At 47.6% G+C, this 18,277-nt stretch overlaps 1 protein-coding gene across 3 annotated transcripts in view; it reads right to left on the reverse strand.

The window, feature by feature from the left end:
* The window catches only part of FARP1 (FERM, ARH/RhoGEF and pleckstrin domain protein 1), a 230,619-nt gene that overhangs the window by 170,854 nt on the left and 41,488 nt on the right, over window positions 1-18,277 (reverse strand). For 2 of the 3 annotated variants that reach the window (XM_054701688.1, XM_054701686.1), the window contains exon 2: window positions 11,147-11,340. In XM_054701688.1, the coding sequence (XP_054557663.1) occupies window positions 11,147-11,317 (171 nt within the window). In that variant the 5' untranslated portion in view covers window positions 11,318-11,340. Of the gene's footprint in view, window positions 1-11,146; window positions 11,341-12,510; window positions 13,149-18,277 lie in introns of those variants that run through there. The other variant, XM_054701687.1, reaches the window with a different exon arrangement.

Genomic DNA, 18,277 nt, shown 5'->3' on the forward strand with positions numbered 1-18,277 from the left:
GGTACTTAGGAAAATAATTAGACGAGACTAAGGGCTGCTGGGTGGCTCACGGCTCTCCGTGCTGTGCAGCTCCTACCTGTGACATACGCCACAGACACGGCACAACTTCCCCTTTATCATTCGGATTCTATGGATAAAAATCATCTGCAAATTAAGTAAAAGCATGGCCGTGAACCCTATGATTTATATGTGAAAAGGGTGTTTTTGTTGGTGCCTACTGCTGAAGCGATGTCCTGCAGAAAAGAGGATGCTGGGGTGCAAAGGGGAGCCCTTCACCTGAGACTGCAGGTGACCAGAGAAGCAGGTTTAGAAGTACAAACTCGAGGAACACACACCCTGTGGCCTCATCTTTCTCTGAGGGTGGAAGTCTTGGCAATCTCCTGAGAGGGAGGTCCTGTATTCTCTCACTGGCCCCCTGACTGGCCTCTGACTGTCCCCCGTGGCTCCTGTTTGGGTTCAGTCAGTGGAGACACTGGCAAGGAGTAGATGGCCAGAAAGAGGGGAGCTGGCCATCGCCCACCCTGCCTCTGCTGCCCTCCTGGCACTGCTGTGACCAGGGCGTGACCTGCTGAGCACCCAGATTCTCACTCCTTGGCGACCAAAGGGTGCTGCCTGCTCAGGCTGCAGCATCCCTGCCCACCAGGAAGCCTGCCTGTCCACGCTGCTGTGCCCTGTCCTGGCCGTAGATCCTTGTCAGGTGAAATCTGTTGAAGGTGTCACTTATTTCCTGCCATGAAACTGATGGACGGGGCAGCAGGAGCAGAGAGCTCACCGGAAGGGTCTGGGAAGGTCACGACCACCGCCATAGGACACGAGAAAGCAGTGACGAGGGTGCCATTACACCAGTCCCCCAGGGACATCTACAGGGCAGGCGTCTCTGCTGCCGTGCAGGCATGCCTGGCTGTGCACACTGCTTCACTGAGCTGCCAGACCACGGTGGGGTTTCAGCACAGAGGCGAGGGTTCACTGAAGGTTCCATGATGGTCAGTATTTTTAGTAATAAGGAATTTTTCAAATGAAGATATGTACATTTTGTAGACATAGGCTGTTGCACATTTAACAAACGACAGTATAAAGATACCTTACATGCAAAAAGCCAAACACTTCGTGCAACTCACTTTATTGTGATACCCCCTCTGAGTGATGGTCTGGAAGCACGCCCGCATGTCTCCGAGGTGCCTGTCTAGCATTTCCCGGTAGCTCTCAACTACCTGATGGGCTCGAATGTTGAAGTCCTAACCCCGATGCTCTGGAATATGCTCTTACTTGGAGATTGGGTCTTTACAGAAGTAATGAGTTAAAATGAGGTCACCAGGGTGGGTCCTAATTCTCTAGGACTGGTGTCCTTATCTGAGGAAATTTGGAGACAAACACCCACCCAGGGGTGTTCGTTAGGGATAACACCCCCTAAAGATGGAGGCAGAGACCTACCCACGAGGCTGACTCACAAGCCAGAGAGGCCAGCAAGCCACCAGGAGCTGGACAGAAGCAGGAAGCACTCTCCCTCAGAAGGAACCGACTCTGCCAACACTTGACCTCAGACTCCAGCCTCTGGAACTGTTGCAGAATAAAATTCTTCAGGTTAAGCTACCCAGCTGGGGGTTCTTTGTTACGCAGTAGTGAAAAGTGAATGCAGATATTGATCAGGAAAACATACTCATGTGATAGCCTCATGACCTAGTAAACGCTCTTTGGTCTTACAGCCAGAGTTCACCACGCAAGTAAATTGCATCAAAATTAAACAAGCTAATCAAGGCCATCACCCTACTTCCAAGGATTTTGAACATGGTCCAGTGGAGGTGCTGGATTTAAACGTTCCCCAACCTGGTCTTCACTCAGGTGTGACTACTTGTACCGAGTTACCGGATCACAAAGAAATTGAAACTCAGCAAAGAGTAAATATAATTTTCCTAATATAAATGTGAACCAAGCCATCAACCTCCACTGAATCCTTCCAGTTTGTACAATATACATAAATCACTACGAATCTTGGAAGTTCATCGAAAGCATCACAGAATCTTCTTTGTAGTTAAAAATAAGGCAATGCCTTTTATTAGCAATGTTAGCAACACTCATTTCCTGTCACCTAAAGGAAGACATTCTTTATAGTAAAACAATTGTCACAGAAATGCATGTGCCTATGGGCTCCCTGGTCCCGCGTGGCCCACCACCTGGGCTGTCAGCCCAAGTCCGATCTGCACCCTGCTGCTCTCGGTGCTCCCATCCCATGCACTGCCCAGCCCCAGCCCTTCCACCTCCTCCCTTTCTCTTGTGTGTCCATTCCTGAGCATGCTCTCTGCAGTCCTTAGTCACCAGCAAGTGTAGATGATACTTGGAGGTGCTGTCGCAGGTGCCCCTCCAGTAGGCTCAGCTCTTCGATCCATCCTGCCTGAGGTGCTGGGTCACCCCCCTCTAAGAATTTCTTTCCACCCTTATGTCCACTAAATGACAGGGGAAGGCAGAACTTAGTGTGGGGAGGTGCTGGGCTAGGACCCCTGCTCCTTGTCCCCAGCTTTGGGTCCCTCTGCTTCTAAGCCTCACTGGGGTCGTTCATGCCTCCCCCATCGGTTCCAGATCAGCCACAAGGTGACAAGGTGTGTGCAGACTTAGCTCAGTCCCTGGTGCACAGAAGGCCTTTTTAAGAGGATGGTCCTTATTTTTACTCATTTTCTTATCACCAGCAGCACCTTGCCACATGCATTCATAAACATTTGTGGAACTCATATCAGGTTCCCAAGATCGCAGCCCATGAAATGACACAAAGCTGCAGGATCCCACGTGGGGAGCTCGTCTCGCCCCCGACTTAGGTCACCAAGAAAGAGAAACCGTCAGGCTGTAGCTCACAGTTCACGAGTATGAAAGACTGAAAGGTGCTCTCTACAAGATCGCTTCATCCACACAAGCTCCCAAACTGGTCAAATCACTTCGCGTCCTTTTTAGACATTAAAACCATGATGTCCATCCAACTCAAATGCTGAAAAGGCGACAAGTGGATCCAAAAAACAACAGATCAGTTAAAAATCAGTCTTATTTATAGGTCAGCATGTTCCCCATTAACATTCAGCCACTGGCGTGCGTGGCTGGGAAGCGCCCCTCCAGAGGGACCTGCAGGGCTGGCAGAGCCCTGTCCCCGGGGGTCGTTGACTCCCATCCACCTAGACACGCTAGGGCAGGCGACAGGAGAGGGGGCGAGGAAGGAAAGCGGAGGCGCTGGGTGGAGGAGACAGGAACCAAGAATTCAGCAAAGCAAAAACAAGTGTGAAATGTCTAAGCTCAGAGAACTCCCCACAATTTCACAGCTGATAATGTGGAGCTCAGCAAAGCTGCAAAAACTTCAAAGAAGGAAGTACGTGTGCTTGTAAGAAATTGAGGTTTCATTCCAAGTGGCTCTTCATTCCCACAGACCTTCCAAGGCCACCTGGGGCCCAGCTCTATTTCAGGAATGACGCACCCTCAAAGCCAGCTCATGTCTAACGTGAGACTCTACAGAAAGGAGAAAGGAATGACTCCACCTGACACAAGAATGCTATTTTTTATTTTAAAGGGCTTTTCTACGCTTTACTTTCTCCAATTCGCCTACCCAACGGCTCTACAATGAAAGCAGGGTCTCAATTCCATTAAAGAACAATAAAGAAACTAAAGCTGAGAATGAAAGGAGGAAAAGAGAAGACTAACTTTTGTGAGAACATAATATGTGTCCAGGACTTTTTACAGAAGGCGTTTCATCTGGCTTCACATCAGCCCCAGGAAGAAGGCACTTTCCATGTCAGGGGCGTGAAAATCGACGGACAACAGGCATGGACTCATCCAGCACCACCAGGTGTAAGTGACACTTGGAGGTCCTGTCCTGTCTGTCCCTCCAGCAGGCTCAGCTTTTCGACCCATCCTGCCTGCAGATGTGCAGCATGTGTCTCAGGACCAGCAGGCCTGAGATGCTGGGTCACCCCCTCTAAGAGTTTCTTATGGCCCTTGGGTACCCGAATGACGCAGGGAAGGCAGAACTTAGTGAGGGGGGTGCTGGTCCAGGTCTCCCTGTTCCTTGTCCCCAGTTTTGTGACCTGGACCAGGTCCCCTCTGCCTCTAAACTTCACTTAGAGGCACCTCTGCATTCTCCCCTTTCTTGTAAGAAAATATATTGTTCCCATTTAAAAGGTGACTTCTCCTACTCCCTCTGCTGTCTTGGGGTGCTGGTCCATCTTACTGTCAGCTACGGACATTCTCGATTTGTTTGTTATTTGCATTCAATAGGTTCTACTGAGAGATTCTTTTATCTGGGAGAAAATGGCAAACAGCTGTTGGAGAATCCCGGCCATCATGTCAGGCTCCAGAACCGACTTTGATGACACGCATGTAAACCAGAGTTGAATGGGTCACACGTCAACATTTCAGGACAACATTTCAATTCAACTCTCTCTTCCAAGGAACTGGAAAAGAAAGCTAACAGTATTTAGCTGAAATGATTTATGAAAAAAAAAGTTAATCTAGTAAAATTGCCTTTAAATTTAACCTCGGGAGGCCAGGCCCAGACAAGCCCATTCATCATTCAAGTTAAATAAAACAGAGCAAGGCCCATGCGCAGCAAAGTGGACATAAATACTGTTTCAGAAATTCTGCTCATCAAAGGAGCCAAAAGCAACTTTGATAAGGAGAAAGAAACGTTGAGTTATTTTTTAAAAGGCTGCCTGAATTTGTGACACTCCCTCCCTTGCATTCTGGCTCAAAGAGCCGCTGCTTCTGAGGTTGTTAATAGGATTCTGGGCAGACACGTCCTCCCTTCTGGTTTTAAATGGCCAATTAAATTTTATTTAGTCACCAGTCCTGCCACTACCTCTTATTGCATTTCATGCCAAAGGAAAATATAACTCTGGAATTTGGACCTGCCAGCCAATACTGCTGCTATCTCTATGATCAGATCAACTTCAGGGCACCCTACTGCCAGGGCCCCAAAATTCCAGGGGAGCAGGAAGCAGAACGCATACAAGAAAGGAGCCACAGGGGCCTCCCTGGTGGCGCAGGGGGTTGTCTCAGCACTAAGAAGCTATCCGCAACAACTGCAACACGAGTTCGATCCCCAGCCAAGGGGGTGACCCACATGGTGCAACAGACCTCTCCTGTCTCGCCCACTGCACCCCTCAGCAGTATGTTTTGGTGGATCTGCCTGTTCTGCTCCCCACTCTGTCCCTGGTGAATCCTCTCAGCCCCCACACCTCTGGCCTCTACCCTAGTTCTTGTATGCATAAATAATAAATCTTGGGGGGAAACAAAGAAAGGAGCCACATTCCCTCCAAAACCTTCAGTTAAGTATTCCATATATATATCTATTCTTCACCTCTTTGAAGACAAAAAACAAAGCAAAAAAGAAGCAGACTTTCAGCAGATTGTCCAAAAGAGCCCCTTATCTAAATGGCTGAAACAGAAATCAAAATGGGACACAGAATTCATTCCAAGTAAGTGAGAAAGACAGAAAGGGACATGCTTTCCTGAAGACACGGTTGCTGTGTGTAAGCATAAGCTAGTTGGAGGCCCATAAGAGGAGAGCTTTTTAAAGACAAATTTCTCTAAGTCCTTTTGCTGAGCTCAAGCTTGAGACAGCTTGAAAATTCTACAACCATCGAAGCCTTTCTGTGAACTTACAATGCACTTGGGAGAACAAGCTCTCAACTGATGTTAAGCTCAGGCTTCAAGTGAAAATTATAAAAATTAAATGACTATTTCATTTCAAAAGGGAAGAAAATGAAATGTTTGGTCATTTAAGATCTGACCATAGGAGACTCCTAATGAGGTCTCTGAGGTAGCACAAGCAATTTTGCCTCCAGGGGAAAAAAAAAAACAACTCTGCCTGTTTCTTATGACGTGCGAATTATTTTCCTTAAAAATTTTAACAATCTTTATTTTTAGGAAATGGATTTATTCACCACTAGTAAAGTGCTTTCTAGAAAATACTCTTTCTGTCTTCTACCCCCACTGTCAATAGGCATATAGTTTCGTCCAATTTAGTTCAATTAGGTTTATGTAAGCTACACACACACAGCACTCCTGACATTTCCTGATGTTCCAGGAGTATCACGTACAGCACGCTTTTCACCCACTTGAGTTTAGCAATTACCAAGTACACAGCAACTACTGTGACTGATCAGGCTTCGAGGATTCAGAGGAGAGGGTTGGGTTTTTTGGGGTTTTTTTAAGGTTAAAAATCCCTTTCTCAGAGTTTGGCATCTACACCTGGGAAATTAATAAAGTAACTCATGAAAAGGCAATTAATCAATAAAGATATCAATACAAAGTCCCAACTTCCCAAAAAAAGGGAGGAAAAAAGCGTTTATCATCTCATCTGGATGAGACACCTCATGTGCAGGTAAGCAAGCTGAATCTCAGCTAGCTTATAAACCAACTAATTAGGAAGGAGGCAGGCCTAGCGCCCATGATTCAGAGTAATTAGGGTACAGACAATAAGAACAGTAGAAGGAGAAATAACCCACAGCAACAGCTACAGTGGGAAGGCCTGGCCAGTTGGTGGGATTTTGATCAATTTGAAGTGGTCAGGGGTGTTTAGAATGGGAAAAGGAACCAGAACAGCAGGGAGGTGAGAACATGGTGAGCTTCCTTCTCATTGGGTGCAAGTTTGAAAAGATCCAATGGGCTGAGACAGTGGAAACCCAGAGATTTTCTAGGGGTGGCTGGCTCAGTGCAGGGGGGAAGGGTGCAATGGTGGGGTCATGTGTGCAAGGCTCCAATCCAGTCCTTGCTTAACACTGTGCAGACAGGAGGAAGTGACTTCAGAGGGGCTCCTGCGGGTTCCCTCCTCTAATGGAAGGAACCTCCAACCTCCTCCGCAGGGGACAGAGTGGAGGAGCAGGCAGCTGATTACAGCAGCCAGTATCTGCTTGGCCCAAGCACCATTCAGGTACAGGATTCACCAAAACCACAAGGAAAGAGGCCTTGCTCACAGGGAGCTCACACCCTGCCCATGTGTAAGAGGCAGGAATGGGCACGGTGCAGGTTTTCTGATCCCATGCAGACCGGGTAAAGGAGGAGTCAGAGTCCTCAGTAGTTTTGCAGGTTTTTTATTTGGGGCTCACCAGGCATATGGCAGGCAGGGGTGCTGGCTGGGGGGCTGGCAGGCTGGCAGGCAAGTCTTCAATCTATCTGGGCTCTCTAGCGTTCGTTCTGCTGCTTCTCGGCTTCTCTATCGGCTTCTGCTTCTGCTTCTACTGCTGCTACTGGCGCTGCTGCTTCTGCTGCTGGCGTCCCCCCGTGACGCCGCCCTTGAAAGCACAGTCTTAGCTCAGCTGAATCCCATCTACCTATGCCCACACCCTATTCCAGGTGCCCGCCATCAGGCATGCATTCAGGCAAGGATCCATCATCTATCCTGATGGCGGAAGGGCAGAAAAGCCTGATATTTTCTTTACCCTACACCATGGGAGGCCTAAACCAGCATGTGAACAAGTAGGAGGACGTTCTGGCATGAGTTGCACGCAGAAGACACACCTGGGCCATGGAGACACTGTGCAAGCAACTCAGCAGCCCCACCGCCCACAAGATCCTCAGAGGTGGGGCACGGTGCTCTCCCAGTCTCCCCAAATTAAGAGACCCAAGGTTTACCCCCAGGCAGCTGAAAGCTACGGAAATTTCCAAGTGACACAATGACAAGTCAAAAGCATAAAAAAGCATGAGCATTTCCTGGGAGGCTGTGGAGGCCACAGCAGCATGGCAGTGCCACTGCTGCAAGCCGGCCACCCGCCGGGGCCAGCCACTCCTGCTAACTCTTCAGCTGAGACTGGATGGAGATCTACTCATGTGGGGGCATCCTTGCCAGGCTGCACACAAGCAGCACCAAATGGCTCCCCTTGATTTCCTCTGCTCTTCTCCCCTCTTCCTAATGTGACCCTACAAACACACAACTGAACACACACTTGGAGGAGAAACCACCAGCTTCACTCCACAACCATCAGGAAGAAGAGCGTTTGTTTACCAGCGGGGTCATGAGGACAAGACACAAAGAACCTTCTCGGGACCTGAGGAGGGGCTGGACACAGGGGTTAGGTGGACAGCTGGGTGTATGTGTGTTTAACTGACCCTCTCATATCCTCAGGAATGACTTCACTTAATAATCTGGTTGCAGAGGAAAGCAGCAAATCTCATAAAGCATGGGGGATGTCTATTTGTGCTGTGCTCTCCACAGAAAGCTGAAACATCTTGAAAGAATGGTCTCTCTCTCTTTTTTTTAATGTTGTTATAGAGGAAATATCTAAAAAGGCAGTCCAAGATCAAGGGGAAGGTGGTTCTGGAACTAGCTATGCAGAATAGGAAAAACAGACATCACTGCTAAGGACCTTCAAAAGGTTAGTTCTTAACTAATCTTTTTTAAATTTCATTTTATTGGGCTTCCCTGGTGGCGCAAGGGATTAAGACACAACCTATGGAGCCTCCCCGGTGGCACAGCAGTTGAGCGCTGGGTTGCGTGGCTGCCCGCAGCCTCTGCAGCGCCGGTTCAATCCCCGGCTGCTCCCCGGCCACCGGAGGAGGGTCCCACATGGCGCGCAGACCTCTCCTGCCTCTCTTGCCCGCTACTCCCCTCAGCAGTGTACTTCAGTCCTTCTGCCTGCTCTGCTCCCCGCTCTGGCTCTGGTGAATTCTCTCACCCTCCCGCGCTTCTGACTATACCCAGTGCTTGTATAAATAAATAAATAAATCTTTAAAAAAAAAAAAAAGAGCACAAGGTAGCAATTTAGAATCGGCTCCATCAATAAAAACGCTGTTATCTGCCTTACTACAGGCAGTAATGGAAAACATCTGTGGCCCACTGGTTGAAAAGGAATATTCTGAACAAACCACAAAAAGAAAAATAGGAAAGGATGGTAGGTGAAAAACTAGCAATGACAGACATTGACTTGTAAGATAAACTCATTCTAATACTCAGTCAGCAAACACTCCATGTGCACCTACTTCATGCCAGATGAGCGGATGAGCCCACGGGGGCCAGGTCTCTGGCCTGTGGCCACAAATGCATATCTATGCTGCTAATCAGACTTGTTTAAGCAATTTGTAGGTGCCAAGATGGCTGTTCCAAGCACTTTCTTGTATTGCTTTGATTGTCATAATAGTAGGAGGTAGGGTTTATTATTTTAGCCTCATTTTACAGGAGAGAAAACTCAGCTAGGGAGAACTTAAGCACCTTGTCCAAGGTGACCGATGAGTCAGTAGAGGCTGGGATTTGGACCCAGGCAGCCCCGTTCAACCTTGCTAGATACCAAAGAGGTTTGAGGAAGGAAGAAAAGGATTCCATTCAGGGCCTCAGGAAGTTAGCATCTGGGTAAAATTGATAGGGCCTTTAAGGGTACATAGGAGTTTATCAAAGGGAGGTTGAAAAAGGTTCCTTCCAGACAAAAGGGTTACAAATGCAAAGCACAGAAATCAGCAATGATCAAGTAACTCTCAAAGGTGGAAACACATCTCTACTACTGTTTCTTAGGCAGTGAGTTCCAAGCTAAAGTGCGAGCAGAGTCGGGTATTCTTTGGCTTAGGGAAACAGAAGAAGTGCAACTGAATGCAGGGCAATGCTGCCTGTAATCCATACGCACAACAGCCTTAGCTCCTAGTCCAAACCACATACAAGAAACACCATCTAATACAATGTGTTGCTGGAGACCTGGGCTCTGAAGTCCTTACCAGCACCGAAGAGGAAACACTGAAATTAAATACCTCACCAAACCAGTCTGGCAACAAAGAAAAAAGTGGAAGGTGGGCGGAGGAGAGAGCAGGACCTATGTTCCAGAATGTCTCATTCTGAAAGCTGGCAGGTGCACTCAATTTTAGTTTTATAATTTCAGTGGATTAGCAATGACTTTGTTCACCAGAATAGGAAGACATTCCCAAGTCCTTGAAAGATAAGAATTCCACACGAATACAATTAGAAAGACACAAAGGTTACCTGCAATGTGCAATAAAATTGCCGGTTTTAAACATAGCTCTGCTGAGGTTTATCGTTCCCTGAGACACTTAATGGTAATTCGCACTCTCTGAACAATATTCTTTGAAATGAATATAATTTAGTGAATCATATCATATAAATGATTAAATGATGGGGTACAGGCATTAATGCTGACTATTAAGTTTCAGTGGCTCAGGCCAACGGGAGTAACAGATGGCTGGTCTCCACTTTAACAACAGGTTGTGTTCCCAAGGTTTTGGAAGTTGGCTCTTCAGAATTTAAGAGTTATTTTCTCCCCCCATGGATAACATTAAACGTGGCTCTTAGGGCCCAAGATAGAAGGCAGAAAACACAATGCAGCGTGGGCCGCGAGGGCAGGGGCCCATCGCTGTGTATAAAGGCCACCGCGCAGCAGCAGGAGCCGTCAGGGCCCTGGAAAGCCCAACACGCATGACCCTCCAGGGGAGGTTCCCTACCCTCCAGCAGGAAGGGGTGGGGGAGAGGGAGGACCCAGGTGGACAGGCAGGGACGCTGAAGAGCGCCAAGACTAGGGGCTCCCAGGGACGGAAGCAGCTGGGGCTGCTGTTCTTTCAGCCCCCTTTTCACTTCCCCGCCCCTGGGACGGCGGTGTCTTCAATTCCAGGCCGCACACCCCTCGCTTCCCACAGTGAACAAGGTGTCCACTCCTCCCCAGACGAAAACACGACGGTCATCTCAGGTTTTCTTGCCCATAACCTAGAGAAGTGGCGTGTGCGTGCACACACGTGCGCACACACATACACATACACACACAAGGAGCTGCCTTTGATAAGCAAATTAAACTGAGATCATCCCGAAGACCACAATTCCCTTGAATGCGAACATTTATATACATATAAACATATATAGGTATATAAAAGACATCGATACACACTTATATATAAATACATGTAGGTGTATAAAAGACAGACGTATGCGCATGTGTACACAAATATATTTGGACATGGAAAGTCATAATAAAATTCAAGTGACATGACCCTGATATCACCAGACAGACTATCCCAGCAGGAATCAACAATCTGAGAGCTCAGAACAGAAGGGCAGAGCAGCGCATTGCGGGTGGGGCAGGCGGCACTGACTACCCAGCCCCCCACCTCATGTCATGACCCAGATGTATCGCCCCAGCCCAAAGCCGCCCACGCCTATGAGCTCACAGCTATTCCCCCAACTTACTGGAACTTCAAAAGCCTCCTGGGTGTCATCCAGCATCTGGATTTTGATGGACATGAGTTTCCCTGAAGGTGTTGGGGGCGGCTTCTGTCCATGTTCCAAGGTACTGATCCCCGAATTTTCCGGGGCCCCCAGTCTTGCTCCCGGAGTTGGCTTCTGCTCTATTTCTCCCATGATGAAAGCAGGTTATATAATATCTGCAGGAAGCAATGAGAAAGAAAAACACGTCAGAAGAGACTTACTTCAGCCACCTAAGTGGCATCTGCCATCCATTCCCAGCATGGCAATCGCGCACGAGGAGGTTGGTTCATTCACTGACTAGGCACCTCTATCCATGCGGACATTTATATTTATTCGTTAGCATCTTTTAAACCAATTGTATTCTTTTCTACTTTTATAGTCAGCTCTTACTTCTGCCATGCTCAACCTATTATTCTGTGTCTACAATAACTAAGGCACAACTTTTCACACATCTCGCATCTGGTGGGAAGATGATAAACAGAACCGGGGCTGTATTATTAGCATCCATTAATTACCTCTTATGGACACAGTAACACACCGTAGATGCTATAAAGATAAACAGGTAAAACACACACTGCAGCTCCCAAGTTATAATCTGTCAAGAAAACTAAACAGACACGTATGCACAGCGGCAGCATCAGGCAGGGCCTTTTCTCGGGATTTCTTCGGCTTGTTTCTATGACAATAACCTCCTAATGCATGCTTTCTACACACAGCCCCCCTCCCCAGGGCTCCCCTTTTCCCAAGAAGCCGTTCTCTATATTTCAGCATCAACAAAGCTATTTTCCTAAAAACAAAACCACCATTTTTCCTCTCGGAAAAGTCTACCCTTGGCTCTGACCACACCCCTCTCTCTACCCATTCTCCTCCAGCGGCCCCCGTCGTGTTCACTGAGGCTCTCAGGCTCACCACTTTGCACTCCTTCTCTGCCTGGAAACTTCTTTTTTTTTTTTGTATTTTGAGTATTTTATTTTCTGGGTTAAAACCACTATTATGAGAAGATACAGAACTCAAAAGTGAAGAGGTCTACGGCGAAGAAAAGGTTACGAATCCGTCTAGGTGGGGGGCTCCAGAGACCCAATGCCACCCTCCTTCCCTCCGTCATCTGTCCTGGGTGCATTTACCCCACACACACCCTCAGCCCCTTATGGCCTTTGGTCCTGGTGAGATGGACAGGGGTGGGTGTTGGGGTGCTCTTGTAACCGAGGCTAAATGGTAATATTACTTCCGACAGGAGAGCACAAAAGAAAATAAGCTTATCTAGCCTTCTCGGAGGCTTGCTTTCACAGACAGCAGAGCCTGAACCTAATTTACAAAAACACAGCCTGAGCAAGCGAGTGACTAACCTTGAGCTGAATTCCAACACCAGCTGGAGCTGGAAATACAAATGCCGAGGAGGGGGTGCTCCCCAGAGGTGAGGGGCCCATCACCAGGAATCCAAACTCCAGCTGACTGAAAAATACTCCCCCCTGCATAACTACCCTTTGACCAACTCCTTTATTCTCAATTCTGCTTTCCAAAACCTAAATAAGCTCATTCTTTTTCTTAGCCAGGGAGACAGATTTGAGTTTTCTAGGAGGCAAACTTGCCAATCAATTTGCAATAAGGCTTCTTTCTTTTCTCCAAACCTAGTATCGTGGTACTGACCTCGATCGCTGCCCTGTTACACCGTGACGCCAACCTCCTGTCCTGACCACCCGGGAACATCACGACCACCTGACTGAAAGAGCCAAGTCCACAGCAGCCTTTGGACCTCAGTCTCTACCAAGGCACAAAGCATGGCACCACGGAGTTGGACGATGCCTACTGGATACTGGACCAGCCAGCCGCACATTCAGACTCCAGGCCGTACGCCGAGGGTCCAAAGGCACCAAGGAAAGATGTATCAGGGAGATGAAGTGGTTTTTAAAGATCAGGGGTGAGGGGGTGGCTCCCATCACGAAGAAGGGAAGAAATGAACTCACTCAGACTCAAACATCAGGGAATACTTGAAAAAAGGTAAACTTCTTGTGCAGAAGACATACCAGCAAACGCCAAAAGCACGGCGAGGTACAGGACCGGGAAAAGGTGGCCCGCAGCCAGAAGAAAGAGATGTCACGCCCCAGAGTTCAAGACGGAACTGGAAAATTACCACCGGACTATCAAGGACCTTGGCTACCTGGGGGAGCAACACGGTCTTTATCCTGCGGAGCCGCTGGGACAAAAGCAGTGACACAACAAAAAAGCAGAGTGTGTGACGGTGATGTATACCACGGACTGGAAAACGAGGTGGGATGTGGGGGGCGCCCCATTACAGAGCTAGTGCATAACTGGTGCTTGAGGCAGTCACTTGGGACACTGGTAATGGAAATAAAAAGTTGATGCTATAAAACCCACTATTATGGGAAAATCAGCCGAATACTGTAAATGGTTAGCTACTGAGAAAGCAGATAAAAGTGCACAAGGTCAGAAAGTTTTAAATCAGTGCCGAACGGAGGAAGTAGAATCGGGGAAGGTTGAGTGTGACTGTTAGGGCTGTTCAGAGTTATAAAAGCCTGTGCGGGGAGGGGAGCAGGTTTGTGCTGAGGTTCAGAGTCCATCTTACTCTCCGGGACAGTAAGAGCATGAACCAAAGAGGGAGACGTGCAACTAAACAAACAAAAGAAGTGCCAGGCATGAGGGCTGTTATCAGCATCCCTGATTTGGGCCTTCCCCAAATTCATATGTTGAGGTCCTAACCCCCAGTATCTCAGAAGGCGACTGTATTTGAAAATCAGGTCTTGAAATGAGACCGCTGAAGCTGGACCTCGATCCAGGGAGTTGTGTCCTTGTAAGAGGAAACGTAAGACACACAGACACATGGGGGTACACATGGAGAAAGACCCCACTCGTGGCACAGGGAGAAGGTGGAATCTGCAAGCCAAGGAGAGAGGCCTCGGAAGAAACCAGCCCTCCACCACCTTGGTCTCGGACTCCAGCCTCCAAAACTGAGGAATAAGACACCCATCGATGGTACTTGGCTCCAGCAGCCCAAGTGAACCATAAGAGAGGCAAAGAAGAAGGGGCGGCTAGGGAAGGGCCACCAGGCAGGACTTAGTGGGTCAGAGGCCCAGGAGGGGCACTGAGGGGTCACAGGGTACGAGGTGCGAGGTGCGGATCACAGCGCTGTGTCCTACTCACACTCCTGAAAACCACCTTACTGTGGAGGTTCTTCTTGTTCAACTTAGTCTCATCCTGGCCCTGGTCAGGTTCCCAGAGTTCCCCACTAAATTCCACATGGAAACCCCTCCCTTCCTGTAACATCCTCACCCTGACAGGGCAGGCCCTCCAGCCAGCACATAGAAACTTCCAGCAACCTGGTCCCTGACTCAAAGTCCTGTGCCTGAAGAGATGCCTCCTCTGATGGTTCAGGAAAAGGCCCCTCTCCCGCCTAAGAAGCCCCACTTACTACTGGCTTCTCTCAAACTCATTTGCCCACCAACTTTCCACCAAAGAGTGTTAGGATGATTCGTTCCATGAGACCCTGTTGACTGGGCTCTGTGACAAAGCCCGGGAGGGACTGGTCTTGCTAAGACCTGCCCTTACTTTTTACAGCTCCCCTCTGTGACTTCACAATGGTGTAAGTAAGCACGTTGCTCATTTCCACCCCAAATGGGCTTTTTTAAAAAAATCTAATTCCAATCTATTTGGCTGTGTGATCTATACCTTGATGAAGTCTCTTCACAGTCTTGAGAGACAGGGCTAGGCCTTGTCCACCTGGGATGCCTAGCACGGCCAGTGCTACACCAGTGCGGGAGCACGTCAATCAGTATTTGCTCAGTGAGTCGAATGTAGGGGGTAGACATTAAGGATGGAATCAGCTGCATTTAAAATCATCTTCAGAGAGAAGGCCAAATGACTTCCACGGACATTTTCACTTCACTGTCTCATGCCTAAAAATAAATGCAACCTCTAGAGAAAACTATGACATCAGTCCTCTATGCCTTCCCCATTCCCCTCCTCTCCTCGGGATCTTTTCCTACTTTGGTGTTCATCCTCCGGGCCCTGGGAGCACCCACCCAGACAGCCTCCCCTTCCCTGCTCGCCGCTGGAATGGCCAGGCCCTGGCCTGTCAATGCCTGGTCTGCTCTATCTCTGGGCCTCAGAGTCAAGGAGGTGTGGCTCTGGCTGTGACTCTGACCCCCACCCAGGGAGCTGAGGGCAGGGAGCAAGGGGCCTATTCTGTCATGCCATCCATCCCAAAGGCTCCCTACAAAGGCATTTTTGCATTGGCCTAAGCAAAAGCGGGGGCCACTCATGCCCAAAATAGAACCTGTTTTTCCCCCAGCCCAAGATCCCCCAGAAGGGTGTAGTATAACTGTTAGCCCCTCGGCATTTTTGTTTTGTTTTTTAAAAAGTCATTTATTTTTAACAGGTAACATTGGGGTATCCCCATCAGGTATTATCACCGTAGTACGCCCATTACCATTATTACTGTTTAAGCCAGTAAATTTTGGATAATTTCTTGCACAGAATAGATAACCTAAATTTATTAACTGCAGCACCCTGGCATTTAAAAAATCTAAACTGGGGGCCTCCCCGGTGGCGCAGCGGTTGAGCGCTGGGTTGCGAAGCTGCCCGCAGCCTCTGCAGCGCCAGTTCGATCCCCGGCTACTCCCCGGCCACCAGAGGAGGGTCCCACATGGCGCGCAGACCTCTCCTGCCCCCCGCTGCTCCCCTCAGCAGTGTACTTTGGTCCTTCTGCCTGTTCTGCTCCCCGCTCTGGCTCTGGTGAATTTTCTCACCCTCCCGCGCTTCTGACTGTACCCAGTGCTTGTATAAATAAATTTAAAAAAATAATAAATCTTTTAAAAAAATAAATAAAAAATAAAAACTGGGGCCTCCCTGATGGCACAGGCAGAGGAACGCAGCGCTGTGAAGCTGTCCGCAGCCTCTGCAGTGCCAGTTCGATCCCCGCTGGCCACGGAGCACCCCATATGGCACGGCAGACCTCTCCTGTCTTGCCCACTGCTTGCTCCCCTCAGCAGTGTATTTCAGTAAATTTGCCTGTTCTGCTCCCCACTCTGTCTCTGGTGAGTCCTCTCACCCCCTGCACCTCTGGCCTGTACCCCAGCTCTTGTATGCATAAATAAATCTTTTTTAAAAAAATCAAAGTTGAGTTAGTGAATAATAGCTAGTTGGTACCTAACTCCCCTTTCCTATAGTCTTTTAATGACCTCATGCTTGTATTATTTCTACTTCTGGATACTGACATTTTACAAAGTAGGTCACACTTTTTTCCCCATGCTGGCATGCGGACCGTTCCTGTACGTGGAAAGCACTGTTTATTTCAAACAAATCCAGCCTAGAGTTTTGAGCTGGGCATCCCAGGAATGTCAAGGGAATAGCTGAGAAGCACTGGCAAGTGGCAAGTGGGTACGTGCAATGGAACGGATGCTTAATGTAGCACTTGGTGAGCCTGGCTATACAAACACGGCCTCTGTTAAACAAGTTTAAGAAACCTAAAGTCTCCTGTTTATAAACATCAATCATGCTGTATCCTAATTTCCCTCCATGCCGTCCTCTGACTTCTGATTTCTTAAAAGAAGAGTCTAAGTAATGGCAGTGACTTCTCTTGGGATCCATCATTACCACCATCACTCATTACCAACCTAAAGGAGAACACTGAAACGCCTTTATTCTTTACATCTAAAGTAAGTCCTCAAATAACATTGCTTTATTCAACCTTGTTTCATTATAATGTTTATTTAAAAAAAAAAAAAAAAAAACAATCCCAGCCAACTTTGACTGAAATAGGATTCCAGGACCTGCTTTCCTTACATATCATTGCACTTGAACTTGTAAACTTCCAAGAACCAATCAGTGCCATTAAGTGAAGACTTCGCTGTACTTGAAACTTTCTTAAAAGGAAATAATAACTACCATCAAAAAAGTAATAAAATGCTTGACTAGCAGAGAAAGATTTAAAAACTGGAGTTGTCTTGTCATAATATCCTGCTTAAAGACTTCCTCTTGGAGTTCACCCAAGCAAGATAAGGAGCACACTCGAATGCAAACCCTGCCTGTGAGGAAAAAGAGGACATCTGTAGCTCCAGGCCACAGAACCACAAGACCTGTGAGCACGTCCCCAAATGGCAAGGAAGGTCAGCAGAGCAGGGGAATGGTTGGCAGGCCATCCAGGCCTGGAGCACCATGCTCCCCCAAAAAGCAGAACATCCTTGCCACAAACCCAGCAACACCATCCTGAGACCAGGGAACAGATGTGCAAGTTAGTCCCAGACAAAGTGAGGTAGGAGATCAAGCAGCACCAGCAGTGGAGAAAAATGACAAACAAGAAGCAGTCTACTGAGACTACATTGAGAATACTACCATTCTCAGCAAGCAAGAGAATAATGAAGGCTGATACACACACACACACATGCATATGCACACGCACACGCATGCACACACACCTGCAGGTCACAAGAATTCCTATAACTATGGGACATGGCTCGTTCTCTTGGCCTGTGTAAATAGCTAGTTCAAAATAAAACAACAAAAAACTCACTGAACAACAAAAGAGCTTTTACAAAGATGCTGTTAAAAGAAAGAAAAAATGAACGACAGATGAAGAACACCCACAAAAGAAATGTTACATGCAACAGATTGAAATCTTGTTGAACATATTGTCATAAATTAATAATGAATAACTGACACTGTAAACAAAAACACAAGAGGATTTACAAGAGTTCAGGGAAACTATGGGAAAACAGAAAGAAAGAAAGCATGAGGTAGACTTCAAGGGAAAAATGGAAAAGTGAGTAAAAATGTCCCTGCTATAAAATGAATATTTGTATCACTTCCAAATTCATATTGAAACCTACTCCCCAAGGTAATGGTATCAGGAGGTGGGGTCTTTAGGAGGTGATTAGGTCATGAATAGAATTAGAACCCTTAAGACTCCAGATCTTCCATATGATCAAGCAATTCTACCCCTTGGCAATGATTCAAAGAATACAAAAATACTAATTCATAGGCATATATACTCCTATATTCACTGCAGCAATATTTACAACCTAAATGTCCAAGGTCAGAAAAGTAGATTATATAGACACACACAGTGGAATACTATTCAGCTATTAAAAAGATGACCTT

The sequence above is a fragment of the Talpa occidentalis genome, unplaced genomic scaffold (assembly GCF_014898055.3).
Source record: "Talpa occidentalis isolate TD23 unplaced genomic scaffold, MPIMG_talOcc4v2.1 talOcc4.5, whole genome shotgun sequence".
Lineage (NCBI taxonomy): Eukaryota > Metazoa > Chordata > Mammalia > Eulipotyphla > Talpidae > Talpa > Talpa occidentalis.